Source organism: Solea senegalensis, linkage group LG3, assembly GCF_019176455.1.
Source record: "Solea senegalensis isolate Sse05_10M linkage group LG3, IFAPA_SoseM_1, whole genome shotgun sequence".
Taxonomy (NCBI): Eukaryota; Metazoa; Chordata; class Actinopteri; order Pleuronectiformes; family Soleidae; genus Solea; species Solea senegalensis.
In genome coordinates this window covers 24,250,286-24,270,516 of record NC_058023.1, presented here as the reverse complement: position 1 = coordinate 24,270,516, position 20,231 = coordinate 24,250,286, and the positions used below count along the sequence as shown (strand labels likewise).

Below are 20,231 nucleotides of genomic sequence, written 5' to 3'. Positions count from 1 at the left end.
CTTCTAATCTAGAATTTATCGACATCGTCACTGTAATTACGTTATGAAATTGGCTGTGTGATGGGTATTTGCACTGCTGTACTTTAAATGTTGACGGTTTTAGTTCTGCCCACCTTAGCATATCTAACGGCTCTCATGTGTTTAACTGGTATTTAATGTGGTCGTGCGTAAAACATTTGAAAACCTCATTCCCTATGGACGTATTCTTTCTAAACGCCAATGCTGCAACATGTTCAACAATGGAATGGCGCCCTCTGCTGGCTGCAACCTTATTCATCATCTAATATGGGGGGAAAAAAATGGAACACACACACACACACACATATTAGATGTTTACCCAATTTATTCAGGAACATACACTTACAGTTATTGAGTACATTAGTATTTTTGTAGCATAGCGTTTTGCCTTGACAACAGCTGCTCAGAGGGACCCTACAGAACCCTGTCACATCCTTTCCTGGGGAACAGGATTTGAATACTCCCTGCAGAATGAGAAGTACCCTGGCTCTCCACAGTGGACACAACACTGCCCAACAACCAACACTTTGGCTGTTTTAACAACTAAAACGCAGAAGAATGGACTGGGAAGGAGGCAGGCTACAGTTTCTTCTTGGCCACTCCCTCCTAACCTTAAATATTGCTCTGAAATGCTTCTCTGTGGCCTTCTGGGCAACAAAAGGATGGCGGGTGTCAGTGAGGAAGGTGGGTAGTTTACCATATAATGGCCTAGTCACATTTTCCTGCCCTTTCACAGTGATAAAACGGAGCAAAGACCTCGGGGACGACACCGTGGGTCCACAAGCCACCGGACAACTCACTAATTGGCGACATGAGGTAAATGTCGTGAAATGAAGAGAGAGGATGGGAGAGTTGGTGAAACCTGACTATAGACACAAGGACCGATGAGGCGAAACGTTACTTTGCCGTGCTACATCTGACTGATCTTCTCTGAACAGTGTGCCTCCCTCACCAAGAAAGGCAACGCACTGAAAACAAGATAGCACGAGTTGAAGCATCCACAGAGTGGGGTTCCACGTACAGGCATCAAAGTGCTGTTCACAATACTTGGACACATAACCTATGATAGGACGCCAGTGGCACACCACACACTAGTACAAAGTGCTATAGAGACGACAGCCACGCCGCTGTGAGCCTACAAGGAGCCTGAAGCACTGGAATACTGGAGCTACGACTTCTGAACTTGTCATCCTGCCAAAATGTCTCATGCCTTTTCCTCATCTGAAGAATTCTCTGGAATGTTTAAGAGACTCGACCAGGCTGCACTAAACTCTGGGAACGACTCGATACATAATGAAGTGGTCTTGACTTTTGATCGGTTTAAGACGAATCAGTCCAGTTAAAAAGAAGCAGACTTCTTTTGAGAGCAGTACACGGATGGTGCCAGCCAGACTGCTTACTGGAATGTATCAAGAGTGGAGAGCTGTTGAGCACAAATGGTGCAGGAAGTGGCCAGAAAACCGGAATCCAGATCCTATGCTAAGCAAGATTTAGATTAACTGGAATGGACACCGAGCTCCAGTCACGCATCTGTCCTCCATCTCCACAGCTGGAAATGCTACAGTGCTTTTACAAGTGCTAAATGCTCGTCAAAAGAAGTCAGAAATTAACCTGGAACTTCGTTAGGAGCAAAAAGAGGAAGGGGAGGTGGGGGGAGGTTATTTATAAATTGACGTTACAGTGAGGCAGTCCAAACCACAGCTGTTGTCTAAGAGCAAATACAACAAAAGACTTCACGAGAACCCAAACTAGTTTAGCAGTGAAGAAACACGTTCATGCTTTGAGGGAGATTTGTTTCCTGCATCTATTTTACAGAGGAGGAGGAGGAAGAGAAGGAAAAGACAGGTCTAGTAAAATATGTATATTGAGTCACAGCTCCCAGAATATTACCATGAATTTTTTGTAACAAAAATCTTGAAACCTTTTTTCTTCAAATTCTCTACCAAGAAAAATACAAAACATTATAAGGCGGTAAGTAACTATTTTAAACTTTTTCTCCTTATTTTTTAGGATTTTTTTTATAGATTTTTTTTTTATTATTATTTGAGAAGCCATTACAGTGCAGTTGATCCTCAAGACAGCCAGGCCAGGCTTCACTGCTGCTTACACTCAGCTGGGGGGGCTGCATCCTTCTACAAAAAACAAAACACAGGGATGGGAGAAGGTCGTTAATACTAGGTCACTTCACTCAACACTCACATAAGCACAGTCACATCAAAGTCTACTCTACACACACAAGCCACTTCAAGAGCCTCAAGCATTCAATTAGCATTGACAAAAATCCAAGTACAGTCTGAAAAGTTTCATGTCCCGTATGTGATCTCGTTTGAGAGGAAAGACAAACACAGACATGAACACAATGAGAGACACATTCACTGGACAGACTGTGATAACTAGGATTTGTCACGTCCATCAGTGCCATGGATCATCAACCTCTCAAGTGACCTGTGACTAACAGAAATAACACCTGCACAACAATGTGGCACTATAGTTCAGGGATTAAGACAAACAATGAAATGTCAGTGCACTTGATCCCTAAATGGACCTTTGTTCATGTCTCTTTACCAACATTGTCCACTATACTAATGTGGACAATGCTGCAAATATAACAAAACTGTTTGCTTTGGCATTTTGTCTCGTTTAAGCAGCCGTAGAGATACAGCCAGCAACTGTGTGGCGAGCAGCAGTGCGTCTTCAGCCCGAGTCGTAAGTGGAGTAAACATGTATATGGTATACAACTTAATCATCAGGCTGCTAATGACATGCCCTAAACTGTGGGTCTTGCATAAATAGTGTAGGAAGTAGAACGCGTCAGCAAGTAAATTTGGCCATGGGTCAATATTTTTCTTAGAAATTGAATATCGGACCAAAATATCGTTATCATAAATAAGGTAAAGCTGCCTTTTTCACCATCATCCAGCGAATTTAAGATAGGTGCTGGTTTAAAAAAAAGTAACCTGAATTTGCCACAGACTGTTGCTAGTGTCCTCAAATTGCCCTTTGACTCAGTTCATCTTTTCTCAGAATAAAAGGCTCTGAATTCCATATGAGAAGACCTGAATGTGATTTCTGATCTACCGGATATCAATGCTGGCGGGCCAGTTTTGAGCCACAGGCCACCATTTGCTGACCACTGTAAGCATAAGGACAGGGATGCAGGGAGGCATTACAGAGGACACTGTTGGTAAAAACATAGGTCAAATGGAAGTCAATGAGCCTCCAAGGAGCTCCTCATTTAACCCCGTTAACATTTGGGTAAGGACATCGTCCACAGCCTGAGGGGTAGTTCGGGATTAAGGGGATGTAATTCACAGTAGCTTAGTGATGTACAGACTTCTACGACACACCCAAACTGAATCCAACCCGACAGCAAATGTATGTCAATTACGACCTATGACCTGCACATTTAGCAGTCCTTTATGCATGCGTTTAGATTTAATTTATCGTGTAATAGAGCTACAATTATGAGTTCTCATTACATGTTTATGTTGCTATTATACAAAGAATGTTCCATATCAAGGCCAGTAAATGTAGGTGGAGAAAGCAGTTAAATAGACAAAACAAACAAGAATAAAAATCCACCCGTGGGTTGCCAAAGGGTGAACTGTCCAATCCTCGTATGTAAACTGATGTTTTGCATCTGTGTAGTTCATCCTGATACACTGTTTTAATTGCATTTTCTCTTTGCATGTTTGTGGACAAACAATTTTTTACTTGCGTCAAAACACTATTTACACAAGCAGCAACAAATTCAGCAATCAACGCTGGGTAAACAACTTCACAATCAAGATTTAACCATGGAAGGCAGACGTTTTCCTAATTGATAAGGGATTTGCTCTGGTAGAGGATCCGAGTTAGTTGTCACAGATCTGTTCGCGATTAGCTTAAGTTCACTCGTAAGCCTGGGAAACGCACTGGCTGCTCTCTAATCAACAGGAAAGATTTATGTACTTCCTGTAAATTCATATGGCTAAGAACTTGCTGAAACCGGTTATCTTAATTGTTCTTTCAAGTGTGCTTTAAGAAAACATAATATTGGGACAGAGATGAGCAAATATGGGTGTAAGAGCGGATTATTATTCATTACATCGTTGTGGAGTAGATGACTGCGTATTTGGAAGAGCCCTGAAACTGCCGTCTGCCAACGGGCCTCATTTTTCAACAGTAACTACAGGATAATAAACATAACCTCAGGACAATGATTTTTAATTAATTTGCTGCCAAAAACTAAAAAAAAAGGGCCCATCACATGTGAGGCATGGTGTCCTTCCAGCAGACAGACACTTGTAGAGGTGATGGCACACTGCAGCTGTTCATGCTGCTCTCCATGGCCTGATGCCACACACACGACCTTTATTCAAAGTTTTCATTACAAAAATACTTCCCCTGTGTGACATTTTACATTCTACCCTACATTTCCACAACAGTACTGCAGCATCTGCATCTATCTGTGCATACTAAAATATAAAATCCATTTTAAGACTCAATCTGGTGATCATCATGTTTAATAGAACATGAAACTGGTCTTGGTGACAATTGCATCCTTGAGGTGGTATGTAAAATCTCTAATGATATATCTCGCATTTTGGAAACCTGCCTTCAACTGACTAAACCTTAGTTTCACACAGAAACAGAACTCTGAGGCCATTACCAACATTAAAAGCAAATTTATACACAACGCAAAACTGAGTGTAACTAATGTGGGGGAAAAACATGGACAAACAAAGCAATGTTTCAATGAGTATTAAAAGCAAACAAATAAAGTACAAAATACATGGCAGACAAATCATTCGGACAAAATAAATAAATCTAACCTGTTTGTACACAGGATACATTTAACATTGTGGAGAGGGGGGAAAAACAAAAGAACCTGACTACTTTCAACATACAGAAATAATACGGGTGCAAATGCAGAGCTAAATATGGGTTAAAGTTCAGAAAAAAAACACACACACCAACAAATCAGTGGGTTAGTGTCAGAGGGGTACAACATGGCAGCAAAGGAGAAGGTGACGGGCATTGGGAGGGATGGTGCACAATGGTAACACAAAGAAACTAAAGGTGGTGGGGGGGTGTGATGGTAGTAAGCTGACAATTCACAAGCTTTACCTACCAGGATAGGGTTATTTTTCTACTGTCACCATTAAACCTAGTGAGGAAAAATTTAAAGAGTCGCTGACAAAAGATGCCTGGAGATGAAGAAACATTGATGTATAGGAGAAAAAAAAAAGCAAACCTGGCTGAATACAGAACATCAAAGACTTTGTTTAGCAAAGAGGAAGCAGAAACCATGCTGGTTGGTGTCAAATGTTGCCCTCACACTTAATGCAAGTGTTGTGTGATTGATTCGGCTTAAGTCCTACACCTGTGTGTGGACTGAACTTCATACAGAAGGCACGACATTTACTGCCAATCTTGAAACAAGATTTATCAAGAGTTTTAAATTTGTCTCTGTGGAGCTTGCAAAACACTATTTTCTAAGCGTGTGCTGCTTTACTTCACTTGTTCATAGTTTTTCAGCTTAATTGGCTTCACCAGGAAGCAGCAACGCACAAAATCACTGAACAAAAAGATGCCAGAATTTGCATTTATTGTGCCAGCTCCCCACACTAAGGAGGTAAGAATATGGATGTATGCAGACAATATGGTGTCCTCGTTCTACTGTTTGAGACATGCTGGATCTGTGTGTTGCTCATGGTCAAGTTTCACAACATGCAGCGGTCAGATTTATAGAAAAAGTCATGCTCATTATACAAGCTCAGATTAAGACAACAGTGAATGAACAAAAGCTTTTGTTTTTTCTGGTTTATTCCTGAAGCCAAATTAAGATCATGAAGACAAAAGTAAAAGCTGAAACAAAATGAGATGCATTTGACAGTATGTATTCTGTACATTGAAATCTCACAAGTCGACTTAGGACAGCTTTTTTCTCCCTGCAGATTAGGGCATCTGAAGTGCAACAAAAAAGGTGCAGTGCAAAAAGTGTCAATGGTTCTGAGAGACTGCAGGTGATCTGCTGCCCCCAGGACGAGCTGGAAGAGCGTCCTGAGCCAACAAATTTGAGAACAGCTGAGTAAGGACTTTGTAAGGACACCAGAGATCTTTACAGGGAGGGTGTGTGTGTGTGTGTGTGTGTAAGAGTTAGAAGTGATCTCACCTTGGGATCATAGTCGGGGTCGTTTTCCTCATCAGCCTCCTCCTCACCTTCCTGAACACACAGCAACTTCAGTCAACACAGCTCCATCAAAAACAAAACTGGCTTTTGTACAATGTGGTCAAACTGAGTCTCACCTCATCGTCTGCCTCCTCTCCTTCTTCATCATACTGTTAAAAAAACCAAAAAACATGATTGATGACCAACAGTCAAATATTTTTTTTAAATAAACACCCAACTGCTAAGGAAACATAAATTTCAATCACTGACAATTACCTCGATTATTACATTCAGTACATATATCTTGCAATCTATCTTGAATATCTTGTAAAACTCACATCGTCATCATCATCCTCTATGGCCTCTCCTGTAAAGTAGAGCACAGCTCGAGGTACGATGCGTTCGCGGATGAAGTGACCGATTTCAAAGTCAGCAGCTAGAACTGCCTCAGAGTCCTCGTCCTGATGAGAAACAGACAATTCATCAGTGCATGTCCTACATTTTCCATTTAAGAGGCACTACGTTAAGAATGTTTGCATGCAGTAATTGGCAGAGTTTAGCTTAGCATTGGATACTTTAATGGAAACAAACGGGGAAGTTCCTTTCATTTGTTTAATTTGTATTTTTGTAACAGATTTCAACAATGGCATACATTTTGAGAGATTCTGCGATATGGTAACAATCAGCAACGTGACAGCTACTGTACTTGATCACAACCTCCTCTTCCTTCCTTGCCACTTTGCTTTAAGAAAACACTGAACTCTGTACTGCCCTCTACTGGATGTATAGCTCAACAACCATGCCGCCCTAAAGGACAGAGGTGTGTATGTGGTTGTCATGGAGGTGTCGTTTCATACAAATAAATGGGATAAATGTACTAGAACAGTGTAGTTTAATACAACTACTGGTATTATTGTGTGCATTTGTGAACTAACTATTAGTATGAGTAAGGGGGGGAACATACATGATTTCCCTCAATCATACAGGAATTAAACAAGCAGCCCATGCTCTGAAAAAGCTCTGTCTCAATAATAAAATTATATTTAGGTTAAACTCTCTACAAGTTAATTTTCTATTTTTTCTAACTATTATTAACTATATATTATTTGTCTGAACTATGAATGACTGTCTATGAAAGACTTCTCTATTGTAAAATAACATTGACTCACCAACTCTCCACTTTCTGGGACTGTAAAAAACAAAACAAGAGCAGAAAAAGGTGTAAGTACAAAGTACAATCATTTATTCAAGTGTAATATTAAACAACCCACAGTTTAATAAACCATTAAAATTGTCTGTACCTTCTGGAGGGGTGAAGAAGTTAAAGAAGGAGTCATTGGGGACTGTTTTGGTGACTGTCCTGACTGTGCCGCGACCCTTGTGCTTCTGTTTCTTCTTAATCGTTTTCAACGTGACGTTCTTGCCCTTTGTCCAATCAATCGTGCAGCTGTGGTGAATGAAACAAGAGGAGGCAGCAGCAGAAAGGAAGGTCACCATCTAATTATTTAAAATGTCACATTTAATTGACATTCATCTAGAAATCAGCTTGGGTTTATTTTAAGTGAAATGGTGACGTCATCAGATATGATTCGGAGGGGAGAAAAAACAAACAAAAAAACAACTTTCATATACTGGAAACCCAAATCATATGTAATGACTCCAATACACAGCGTGTGACATGTCATTCTTTTGTAAAAAAAACAAAAAAACAATAGAACTGCATTATCGTGACACATAATCATGACACACCCACACACTCGAGATAATAATCCTTCATTTATTATCAGACGAGCTGGTGAAGCTGACAGTTGTTTCTCAGCAGTGGAGTGTTTAATTCTTTAAGGAACATGTGTTCCGTGACTAGAACAGCTGATCAAAGTAGCTGAAAAGCAAGCTTATTTTGAAATTATAACCTTATGAGTTTTGGGTTCGGTTCTGTCACACAGAGGTTCCATTATTTCTCTCCAATGTATAATAGAGGTGCAAGGAATCGACCACACCAAAATATGATATTTCTTGGTGTAATACTGTACCAATGCAGCACGTTGTTTTTGCACAGATGTTTTTGTCTTGATATTGATAATAATAATAATAATAATAATAATACAGCCTTGCTTATAGTAGACAATATCCCGTGATACACATGTGCAACGTATTGCTAATACACAGCCCTTAAGATAAAATTACACTGCATTATACCTGTGATTAGGGAAAGCCTAGCAGTGACTCCACACTACAGAATACTGCGACATAGATCAATTTTACAAAATTAAAGAAAAGCTAATGTGAAGAGCAGAATGAATCTGCTTTATATTACATGTCATTTAGCAGACACTTGTACTCACCCTGCGCAGCTCATGATCTCTGGGCCGTCAAAAGAGAAGGGGTCGCTCTCGTCAGGCTCTGACCTCATCTTGTAGGTTTTCGTCAACACTGTGTTTGTAAAGAAGTCATTGGCCTCAAAGAGGAACTCTAACGTGAAGCTCTGGGTGAAGAAAAAAAGAGGTTAGGATTTGTTTAAAACTGATTGCCAGACTTATTTATGCCAGTGAACTTGAGGGTCAGCCAACTCACCATGGGCTGTCCTGGATCTGAGAACTTTACTTTAATATCTTGTAAATGTTTAAGGATGGGTTCATCATGGTCCTGGGGGAGAGAGGAAGCACCACAGCATTAGCTCATACAGAACAAACCCTGCTCTGTCCAACTTGCCCAGCAGGTGGAAGCAAACCCTGATGTTTCATTGCTGGAAGCAGATGTTGCCAGTGACCCATTTTGTCTACCTCCCCAGGAGCTGTCTGGATGAACCTACCTGCAGCATGTCACTGAGCAGGTCCACATTTCTGAAAACTGTTAACCAGAAATCAGGGATGCCTTTCGGGTCTTCCTTCTCCTCGTCCTTCTTCTCTTCCTCTAGCTTGGCCTTCTCCTTCATTTCATCCTAAATGACATTTAAGGACATGCTCAACCACTTCTCACATAAGAGTTTCTCACTACCTACACATGGAAAGAGTGTGACTCACTGGGGACTTGGATAGATAAATAAATAGCAAATATTATAATAAAAATATAGCTGCAATAAAATGCTACACTAAAGCTTTCAATTGTGGCTGCATGCAGTGTTTAAGTGACACAATTCTGGATGGGCATTGGGGATGTATGCAGGAAATAATAGAAATGGGAAAGTGCAATCAAAAACGTTCAAATAGTTATAGCAATTGCATACAGTACATGACCTGGGCAGGTTTACTTACTGTCAACTCTTCCTCGTCATTTTCCTTCCATTCACATTCCTCATCTGTGGGCTCATAGGCTGCTTTCACGATATTGCTTCTCTGTGAACAGAACATGAAGTCAGTTTTTGGATCTAAAGATCTGATGTGCAATGTCACATTAAGGGCAGAAAATGACACTCGTGACCAAGGTTGAGAGCAGCTCCACCAGTCTTCAATGCTGAATAACACCACCGTCAGCTGTGGTGTCAGATTAACCTTTAACTCTTTATTTACAGATCAAGTACACATTAAGCATGTCATATGTAAAACAAAATATCAGTAACCACATGTTTTCCAGGTAGTAAACATAATTAATTCTAATGCTTTCAAGTAACCTACTTGAAAGTCCAGTCCTCAACATTTAAGATTTTAAATGTGCTCTTAAGGGCTACCACACGCAAATTTTCCAAATTGATGCAAGTCCATTAAATAGCCTAAATATCTATGAATATCCTAAATGATTAACGTCGGGACTATTTAGAATAAGGTGTATATTCTGCGAAATCGTACATCACCCACATGTGTGAGTGTCAATGTGTGAACAGTGTCAATGTGTCAAAATCATAAAAAAGCACATGTACAAATGACTTACTTTGTCAAACAGGGGCTGGTAAAGAGCTGCATACTTCCTTTCCAGTTCATGTACTTCTTCATAGAACTTTGCTTCGATGTGGGCACATTTGACCTGCAGGTTCTTCAGGGCATTTATACGTCTCTTTACAACCTTGGGTAAACTGTTGGAAGATACAACAGAAGATGTGAGGACAGTTCTGGAGGAATCACGGAACACAGCATTTTCACTCTTCACCACACAACAACTACAAATGCCTGCAAAGAAAACTAACCAATGCATGGCATATCCAACACAGCAAGCACTAGCTTTTACCACCCAGCCAATGATATAGCTTATGCAAGTGGTGATTTTACAAATCCATTTGTACATTATTCTGTTGACGTGTTTAACAGTAAGGAGGGAAAGTATTTTTTGCCGGGTTTGTGCAGACCTTAAAAGAAACGTGATGAAAAACCTGCGTTATTTGTTAAAAATGTTCCCACAAAAGGGCCTTCCCTTTGAAGATGATCAAAGAACTTTAGAGCAGAGCAACACAGCACACTCCCAAGAGGATTACGATCAAGTCAGTGTGGCCTTTCAAGTACATCCTTTAAACAAAGCAAGACTGTGCCAAAAACAGGCATTATTGACATTTGCTTCATTTGACACTGAAGAAACTTGGTCTTATTTGTACCTGGATTTATTAGTTTGTGCTTGGGATGATCTATTGCACACCTATTCAGGATAATGATGCAGATTTCACACTAAAATTACCTGTGAAGCCCTGTGGGGGCTGAAAAACACCTTTAAAAGTATCTTTTCTGCTGTAGTGTCCTTAGAGAAGATGAATATCTTCACTACTCTGCAGCCAATTCGGCTCAAGCCAGGCACAATTTATGTCCTGGGATCAAGATTAAAAATCTGTTCATCCTTCACCTCTCAATGTACCCCGACGGTGAGCCGTTCAGACCATCCAACCTCTCCTGCAGCGCAGCCAGGATTTGTGGATTCTGCATCATCTGTACGGTCAGCTGACGAGCTAAGTACACAAGCAGAGTCAGAGGCGCAAGACGGAATTAGACAAAACCAAAAATTGAGTGTTAAACAGTTCTTCTGATCATATTTGAATTACATTTTGTGACAAGAATCCCCACCAAGGCAAAAATCATTTACACGTGTTACTACTTTTGCAAACAAAATCTGAGCAACATCCAAGCGTTTCATGCTGCATGGATACAAGAGATGGCAGTCACTAACAAAAAGGACTTCTTTTGTAGAAGGAGACAGGTGATGGATGGAACAATACAAGTAAACACCATATTTGCTTGTGCTGATCAAAGATCAGGCCATTCCTGCTGGCAGGTGAGACGATTGAAGAGACTAGAAGTCACTCTTCTGTGTTGGCAAATCCTGGGCATTTTGCTTGTAGTGTGTTAACAGCTAGAACAGATCAGCTGTCCAAGTCTCCACACCCCATCAAAGAAATACAACCACACTTGTTTTTTTGAAAGAAAAAAAAAATTGTAGGTAAAACTCCTGCCTGCTGAAACCAGTTGCCAACCCATTGTCTACATTCTCTGGAGATTCACCTGCTGTTTTGAGGCACCTGACCCAAGTTAACGTCTAAAAATTCTTTAAGTGCAATATTAGTATGTTCCTGAGATAGTATGTTCCTGATGCACAGTAAACACAAGCCATTTGCAACTCAACTTTTTTTTGAGCCTTGAAACATGGCAGCCACATTTAACATAGGAAAATGTGACTGATTAAGCCCTACTGAGGGAGAAGTGGTGTTTCTAATGCCCTTTAGCATACATTTAAAACCTAACCAATTTCTTAGCTACTTTTGCACTCATAATTTCATATCATGACACGCCACAATAAGGGAATTATTTTAATCGGAAAATTAATGCTTTCCTATTCAACCAAATAAACAAGGCTGCATTGGGAACATGAAATCCCATGCCATTTTGACAAGGTTTGCATTGCTGTCAAAAACAACTTCTTTACAGTAAATGTCTACACGATCAATGTATAAATGCAAAGATTTTTGAAAAAGGCAAATCACCATCAAGTTGCTGGCACTAGAGCTGCAAACTACGATTATTTTCAAAATTGATAAATCTGTTGACTATTTTCACGATTAATCGAGTAATCGTTTGGTCAGTGTTTGTCAAACCTGGAAATTATGTTCTGGAATGCCTTGTTTTGTCCACAAAAAAAAATCATGAAAAAGCTTCAAACCGATTATCAAATTAGTTAAAAATTAATTTAGTAATCGATTAATCAAGTAATTGCTTCAGCTCTAGCTGGCACCTGCATTTTCAGTGGACCCCTACTTCCATCCACTGACCCGTACATTTTTAAAGACCTGTTTTTTTAACGCCCATTTACCAAAAAGGAAAAACTGCACAACAGTACATTAACTTGAGGAAGGCAGCTACTGTATAATTTACTCTGTAAGCTAGCAGACTTATTTTAACCTTGTGTTCAGAAACATCAGCTGCCTTTCACATAATTTCAAAGCTGTGACGAGTTTGTTACTCACCAGTGGTCTGTGTACTACTCATGCATTTCTAATCTCCTTCAGCTTTCAGATATCATGAACAGCTTCCCACAGCGTAGACACTGACGGATCAGTCGTGGGCAGTCGGAAGGGGCTTTTTTTAAATCAAGTCTAGCTTCTAAAAGAGTTCTCTAATCTTGCTATAAATAGAAAAGGCCAAACAGCCTTTAAAATCCATCTACAATGAGCCAGGAGTGGGTTACACACGAGTCTGAATCTTTTATTGAGCATCAAAAAGGATGCATAAACAGCATCCAGGTCCTAAAGTAAAACAGATTAGCGCTCCAGACGGAAATTCAAATCACTTCATGCAAATGACATTTTTAAAAGTGGAAATAAGGGGACACACTGTTATTATGCAACTCAATCAATGCTAATACTTTTCGTACATTTATTCACTTAAACTTTGAAAGTCAGACTGTTTAAAATGGAAACTCAGTTGTTGACTGAAGTTCGCAAAGACAGTTAGTCTTTGTAGAGGTTTACCTTTGCTGTTTTCATCTTCTCCCGTCTCCTCTTCTTCCACATCCTCCACGTCCTCCATATCTGCAGGGTCAATCTCAGCCTGGTCTTTACTGCTCAGGATGTAGAGGGGCAAGAGGGAAGGTGAGACACAAAACAGATCCATTTAATCAGCTATTCCAGGATGAAGCATTGGCAAACATTAAGCCCAAAATGTTGTATCCAGATGCTGCAACTCACAGATTTGACCATTTTGATCATCAGTTTCCCACCAGTTTATACTATCAAAGCTGTTCCCTGTGTCCATCTGAGCCATAACTAATCACTGAACTCACTTCCTAGTTTCTGGTTGTATGGGCAACATTTTGATGGAACATAATAACGGGCAGATAATTATGGCATTAAAATCTGACCTAAATGATCTGATCACAAGTAAAAAGATTTAACCATGTCTGTTCATGTTTAGCATTCGAATGTGTCCTGAATATGACCATTTGTGATCAGATCTTCATAACCATTTAAGTTTAACAGTAGAACAGAGCTCAGACAAGTTCTGACCATTCTTTAAATTTGAAAATGCTTAACCCTATATACTACTATACTATGTATAGTAGGGCCTGTTGTCAGAGATTACGTGTAGGTGTGAGAGCGGAGCCAGGCGTTTAGTGAATCAATGCATTGTCTGCAGCTCTACTACAACATACATTTCATCCATTTAGAAAATCAATGTGCAGTGGACAGTGTCGATGCTGTGGCGATGGCCACAAACAAATCAATGAATTAGAAACCCTGAGAAGCATAAAAATACTTCTAATAATGTGACTAATTTTCATACATATAATCCCCGATTCATGAGTTCAAACAGCACATTCCGGGTTCAAGTCCATGGTTTTTGATTCATGCATTGGAAATGGAGTGGAAATACTACGAAGATGAAACCGTGGCCTGGAAATGACATCATTGACCACATAGCGGTAAACAAGTGTTTACCTACTACACTATCATTACATGTTGAATAATTGACGACACCTATGGTGTGTGTGATGTCACAGCAGGTGTATATGCATCATTAAAGTATTAACTGTAACTAAGGATGGAAGATGTACTTACTTGTCGAGGTCTGCCATTTTAGCTGAGTCTCAAGTAATGCTATAAAAAGAGAGACAGTAATTAGCTTTGAAAGACTGGAGAACAAAAACCAATTCATTTTCAGGTCACATTTAACTGTCAGACGTGGGTCAAACTGTGTCAGTGCTCATTTTAGGGTGCATAGAGAATGTGATGGTTAATTTAGCAACATGTGAGCGACTAAAAAAAAAGACAAAAAAACTGTTACGGTTGTAGTTTTTTCAAAGTTAATTTGACTTCATTAATGAACAATGATAAAGTATCATCACAAAACACAAATACATTAACACAAGGGATATGGGTCCTGAACTGCTGTCAAGACAAGATGCTGATGTTCACACCCAGCACATGCTTGGTCGAGGTTTGCAATAAAGTCAAATTTACAATTGCTTAGATACTTTCGAAAAGACCTTCACATAGCCAAAACCAATAGAGAAAGAATAATTTAATTGTAAAGATGTTTTTTGCAGATGACAATAAAACCTTTAAATCATATCTTATCAACTGACTGCTGTGGGCTTTAAGTGGCCTAAAAGAAGTTATTTATTTTATACTTAACAGTTACATATGAAGGTACACCCACGTCTGCAGTGAAACCACCAACACCACATCTACTATGCATACTTTTTAAAATCATACATCCTAGATTGTGCATAATGGCTTCAAGCTTTTTCCACCACTTTGATGGAAAAAACATGAAAATGAGCAATTAATTCTCCTGCAAATTATAGCCAAGTCTACACTACCCCATATACATATATGGGATATGCATATAAAAAGGAGCTGTATGCAGAAGACAAGCCAACACTTCACAGCCTTCGTCTGATCAAAGCAGAACATTTTCAAAACCAAAACAGATTCTTCGAGACCACTGAAGCAAATGTGGTAGTTGAAGTATTGTATCCAATGCACTGCCCAAACAAAGAAAAGTTGACCTTTGAATTGAAAGTAAAAAATATACTCATAACTATGTCCACAAAAGATGGAGCTCGAGTTTTTCCTAACATTTTCTTTCTGGCTTTGGAATCCACACAGAAAAGGTCCTTGGTAGAACTGGTATCCAAACCAGTGACCTTGCTGTGAGGCAACAATGCTAGCCACTGCCCCATTGTGAGCACCTAGGGTGACTCCACTGGCTGCATAAAAAAGTCAATTTGAATGAATGTCTGTGGGAAAATGAACATATTTCCGTAACGACAGTAAACATTTTCCCTGATTTCGGAGGTTCTTCATATTAAAGGTATCGATTATGTTCCACTTTTGGAGTAAAATATATGATTGAGAATGGTCACACAGATTTGTATGGGTGATGCCACGACTGGTTGCCATTGGTCCAGAGTCTCGGCATCACAAGTTCACACATTTAAAGCAGAAAATGTCATTACTTCTTACAGGATGTAAAACCTGAAACTTTTTCAACCATTACTCAATGTATATGATTATGATCTGCTTAAGTAATGTAAATAAGCTGACTTTTTGGCCAAGGGGTTAATCAATACAGAGATGAACATGCCAAAAGATTTGAGTGACTTTTATCATTTCATCACAGTGGAGCACTGTGAACACGTTCATTTGCAATAATGGGTCCAAATGCATTAATATGGGTTCTGGTCTTATTCCAGTCCTTAACACTATGTTCCCTCATTTGGATGACATCCTGCATTCTTCCAAGGATGAGGGCATACCAAACTAACATGGAGAGTATACATGACATACATTCGGTGCTTATATTTTATGATGTTCATGCATTTTCAGACTAGATTTTATTTGTTTGCTACTACAGTTTACACACATTCATAATGATCCAGTAGTACAGCAGCCAAAGTCCCCACAACAATGAGACTAACGATCATGATGTGGAAGTGACAGTGTCAAAACTCACTGAGGTAGCAGTAACTCAAACCTAAATCCTGGTGATGAATAATAGAAAGGGGGGGAAAGCTGCTTGTCAAATGTAACAGAGCCACATTTGCTGTTCAACTAAGGTGGTGGAGATCTCGCAATACTGCTTGTCGCCACATACAATGGTTTTATGATGAAGGAAATGTAAACTTGCACTGATCAATGTTAAAAGAACAGGACCCCATAACATTCCAATATCAAGAGACTTCATTTAAGGCATTCCATTTAAATGTGGTTGGTTCCTTTGAGCTTACTAGACAATGTATTGGTTAGTCAGCATGAATATTAATAAGCTGTGATTAAAACGAAATTCTAAATATCTCAAACATCTACTGTAAAGAAACTGTGCAAAACACCCTGTCTTGAAATATAATAGGCTGGCTGGTGGGGGGGAATTAATCAGTTGCAGAGCTGAAGAGGCCAATGAAATGAGACAAAACCGTTTCATCTCATTTCACAGTTGTGGGGAGATAATGTTAAGTGGAGACACCGCTCTACTGCGAGTTGAGGCTCTTTTTACACTGCAAGTAGCTGATAATTGAAGAGTTGAAGGGTACCAGTGTGCTGCTGAACTTCCTGAAATACACGTAAACTATCATAACAGTGGTCGCTCGTGGTATGGGACTTGGGATAATACGAGTACAGCTCAGCTCATGTTAATGTTCTTGTGGGACAACTGAAATCACTTCATTGCTATTAAAAAAGCCAAACAATTCGAATTCATAAACATGGCAGCACAAGATAGTGGCCTTTTATATCAAAGCAATTATACACTTATAAACATACCTGTCAGTAGAATATTACATTTCTGACAATAAACCCTGCTAAATATTACACATTTGACCTTTAAGTGTTGGCATTGTGAGGGATCTTGCCGAGAAAAATAACAATTTTATTTTTTTTAATCTTTTTATTACTTTAATTTGTCTAACATTTTATCACCATGTTTATATTGATTATATTTCCCCTATTCTTACCATTTACTTCTATTACTGACATAGATTTAATCTTTGACAAGATATGAATGTTGATATTAATAATGGCTGTCCCACACTCAGGATTGGCCAGATTTCAGTCCCAATCTGCTATTCTAACAATCGTGGGGGCCTTCCAATTTTATCTGGCAAAATTATCCTGTAGTGTGAGGGGTTGAGATCGGAGTCTTCCCGATTTCAAACTGTAAGTAATAAACAAGTTTGATATTTGACAGCGATTGGGCCATGAGCAGAACCCTGCAATAACTTGTACAAGCCAAGTTGATGCCGTCCTCTCAACCATGATTTCATCCAGTTTTTTGCCTTTCTCAGCATAAAACGACAAAGCTGACAGTCTGCCCCTGTTTATATTCTGAGATCGTGTTAGACCGAGTTTCTGTGAGATCCCAAATCCCTGGAATCAACTTGAAATTGTTTGATTAAACGTCATGTGTGTGGTCCTGCATCTTGACTGGATTTGTCTCGTCTGTGCTTTCTCAGGATTGGTTATCAAGTCAAATCAAATTTGAAAATCCTTGAAGTGTGGGTCAGTCTTAACCAATTCAAATCACACACAGAATACAAAAATACTTTAACCAATGAATTATAAAAGTTGGGTTAATTTAGTTGACAATTAATTGTTGCATCCCAACAACAAATACCAAATTCCACTTGACATCAAGTGTTTTCTCTGACGTGTGCATGACTTCAGCAGAGGGCATGTGCTCCAACATTATGACCATTTACACCCTTTCCTCTTCGTCCTGCCCGGCGACCACGTGTTGCATGCTCCGGTCTAGCAATCCGTCAGTGTCTGACACGAAAAGCCCTGGGTGAAAGTCTGTGTGCTCACTTTTACACACACATTTACAACTTGGCTCGGGAGAAAGACTGTGAACCTGGTGAAAAGAATACGGTGCGACGTCAAAGCACAAACGTGCCCCTGTGTCCTTCACGAACAGGCAGACCACTGCTGAGTAAACAGGCTAACTTTAGCCGGCCTAACCGCACACTGCCTGGGTGCTACTTCAGCTAGCTTGCTAGCTTGATGCGCACTACTTCTGACTGAGCAAGTGGGAGGAACAAGCTTCGAGACACGAACAAGCGTTGAGACACACACACGGGCCGGTAAAGTGCTGTCTGCCTTGTAACATGTCCTCACCAGCTTCCGTTATGTCACAGTACCGGCTAACCTGGTGAAGCTAGCTGCAATGTGTAGTTGTCTCCTAACTCCCACTTCCCCACCCTGAATACCATCATCCTCATCCTCCCAAAAAAAATAAAAAATAATAAGGTCAAGTCCGAAAATGATAGATACGAGACACGTGTCAACAAATGTCGATAGACGCTGACAACGACGGGAATTATATGACGTTATGTTGTTTATATTATTCCGTATTTTGTCTGAACAATACCGGATTAACGGATACAATTCCGAGTGGTTGTTTAATTCCCCCCTTCAATCGCGTGTAACGTTAACACACATCATGGTGGAGCCAGTCTCGATGGCTGCTGCCGCTGTCTGCCTCGCTTGGTAGCATTAGCAGAAGCAAAGCTGTCTCCCTCCGCCGTCTGTTTGTCCAAGCAGCAGACATTTAACTACAACTTCCGAAAACGACGAGCAAGTTCGGGGCGTTGGCTGCGGGAACATTTTCACGAGTCCTGTCCGCTTACCTTCACTCTCTGTGGCCCGTGGATGGACAGATTTAGGTGGCGCTGTGTAGTGAAGCGGTCCCAGGGAAGAAAGAGACTCCGCTCGGATGGCGGTAAAAGAGAGCGAGATCCCGCCGCCTGCGCTCATATACATCCGACGTCATCACGTAAACTGGCTGTCACCGAGGCAACGCTGTCCCTGGGAGGGGCAGCAGCGAGGAGGATGTCCCCAGGGAGACGTGGGGGGGGTCTTCATCCTCATCATCTCTACCTCAATCATCCTCTTCCTGATCTAATCACTCACTTCCTCTTCTTCATAGCCTTCTTTTCTCGTCATCACGTCCTCATAACTTCATTTTCCTTTGTAATCATCAACCTATATACAGTATAATAATTATCTCCCCATTAGTACCAGCAGCTCTGTGACGACCCTTATTTTACTGCTCTAGACATTGTCATCATATCGTACATTATATGCACTCACCGGCCACTTTATTAGGTACACCTTGCTCGTACTGGGTTGGATCTGCGTTTGTCTTCAGGACTGCCGTAAAGCAACACAATGTAGGATCAACATGGTGAATGTCACCCCTGTCAAAGCCTGATGTAACTTCTGGTTTTCGGGTCCATGCCACAAAAAAGAACTAGAACATTCTGCTTTATGACATGAGTCAGGGTATACTAGCATCACTAGAATCTCTCATTCCACCACATCCCAAAGATGTGCTATTGGACTGAGATCAGGTGACTGTGGGGGTCATTTGAGTACAGCAAATGCAGTTCAGTTTGAGATTATGTGAGCTTCATGGCTTGAGGTAGCCTCTAGAAGGTGGGTACAGCAACAATATTCATGCAGGCTGTGATATTTAAACAATGTTCCATTGGGACCAAAGGGCCCAAAGTGTGGCAGAAATATGTCCTGCACACCATGTTAAAAAAACATGAACGAGCTGAAATGTTTTCATGCCGTTAAAAAAACGAAAGTCCATCAATATGGTGTTACCAGTTTAAATAGCACTTTCATAACTTGTCAAAGGCAACAGGAGAAGATGAGTGCATAGATGTGTGCTCATTGTGTCCCAAAGTGATATAAAATATCTCAGTAGGTTTTGGATGACACTTTCATGCGGATTTGATTTTAAATTGCAAACCTACATGACAGATGAAATTCCCAATGACGAGACTGAGTGGACTTTAATGTGATTCACCCGCCTGTGAGTGTTACTAACATCAGACGGACTACTTAGCATCAGCTCTCTGAGCAATAGCTGGCAACAGCCCAAAGGTCATATCTATCATCCAACGCTCTCCATCAAGAGGAAGCCTTCCCACGTGCGCCGTCCATGTCAGAAACTCATAAGTGAATATTTCCCTGAGTCATGCAGGCTGGCAGCATACTGGATTAGACAATGGGCCAGATGACTGGAGGTGTTTGGGGAAGATTTTCTTGTCCTGCTGTGTTTTCTTACAGTTTATTCCATTAGCCACACTTGTGGCTGTTAAGCAGCTTCCCTGGACCAGCTGGAAGTCTGGATCCTGGAGTCAG

General features: G+C 40.4%; 1 protein-coding gene across 3 annotated transcripts; it reads right to left on the bottom strand.

Moving 5' to 3' along the window:
* Window positions 1–325: 325 nt before the first annotated feature.
* On the bottom strand, window positions 326–18,827 carry nap1l1 (nucleosome assembly protein 1-like 1). Of its 3 annotated transcripts, XM_044020801.1 has the most exons (16): window positions 18,707–18,826; window positions 14,139–14,177; window positions 13,053–13,141; window positions 10,937–11,039; window positions 10,040–10,181; window positions 9,427–9,507; window positions 8,985–9,113; window positions 8,747–8,818; window positions 8,518–8,657; window positions 7,474–7,619; window positions 7,342–7,361; window positions 6,511–6,633; window positions 6,310–6,342; window positions 6,176–6,226; window positions 5,132–5,167; window positions 326–2,150 (listed from the first exon to the last, which is right to left on the bottom strand). In XM_044020801.1, exons 2-15 carry the CDS (start codon window positions 14,153–14,155, stop codon window positions 5,162–5,164), a joined length of 1,152 nt encoding a protein of 383 aa, XP_043876736.1. In that variant the 5' UTR covers window positions 14,156–14,177; window positions 18,707–18,826; the 3' UTR covers window positions 326–2,150; window positions 5,132–5,161. The 3 variants fall into 3 exon arrangements, with proteins under 3 accessions (XP_043876736.1, XP_043876735.1, XP_043876734.1); XM_044020800.1 differs by lacking the exon at window positions 5,132–5,167; XM_044020799.1 differs by lacking the exons at window positions 326–2,150; window positions 5,132–5,167 and adding an exon at window positions 5,809–6,063 and having other exon boundaries at window positions 18,707–18,827.
* Window positions 18,828–20,231: the final 1,404 nt, after the last annotated feature.

What these genes read in the sequence shown, in the direction of transcription:
- nap1l1 (XM_044020799.1), bottom strand. An exon ending in AGAAGATGAAAACAGCAAAG is followed by an intron (nt 11,040 to 13,052) that starts GTAAACCTCTAC and finishes TTGTGTACTTAG; the next exon opens with CTCGTCAGCTGACCGTACAG. An exon ending in CTTCTTCACCCCTCCAGAAG is followed by an intron (nt 7,362 to 7,473) that starts GTACAGACAATT and finishes TGTTTTTTACAG; the next exon opens with TCCCAGAAAGTGGAGAGTTG.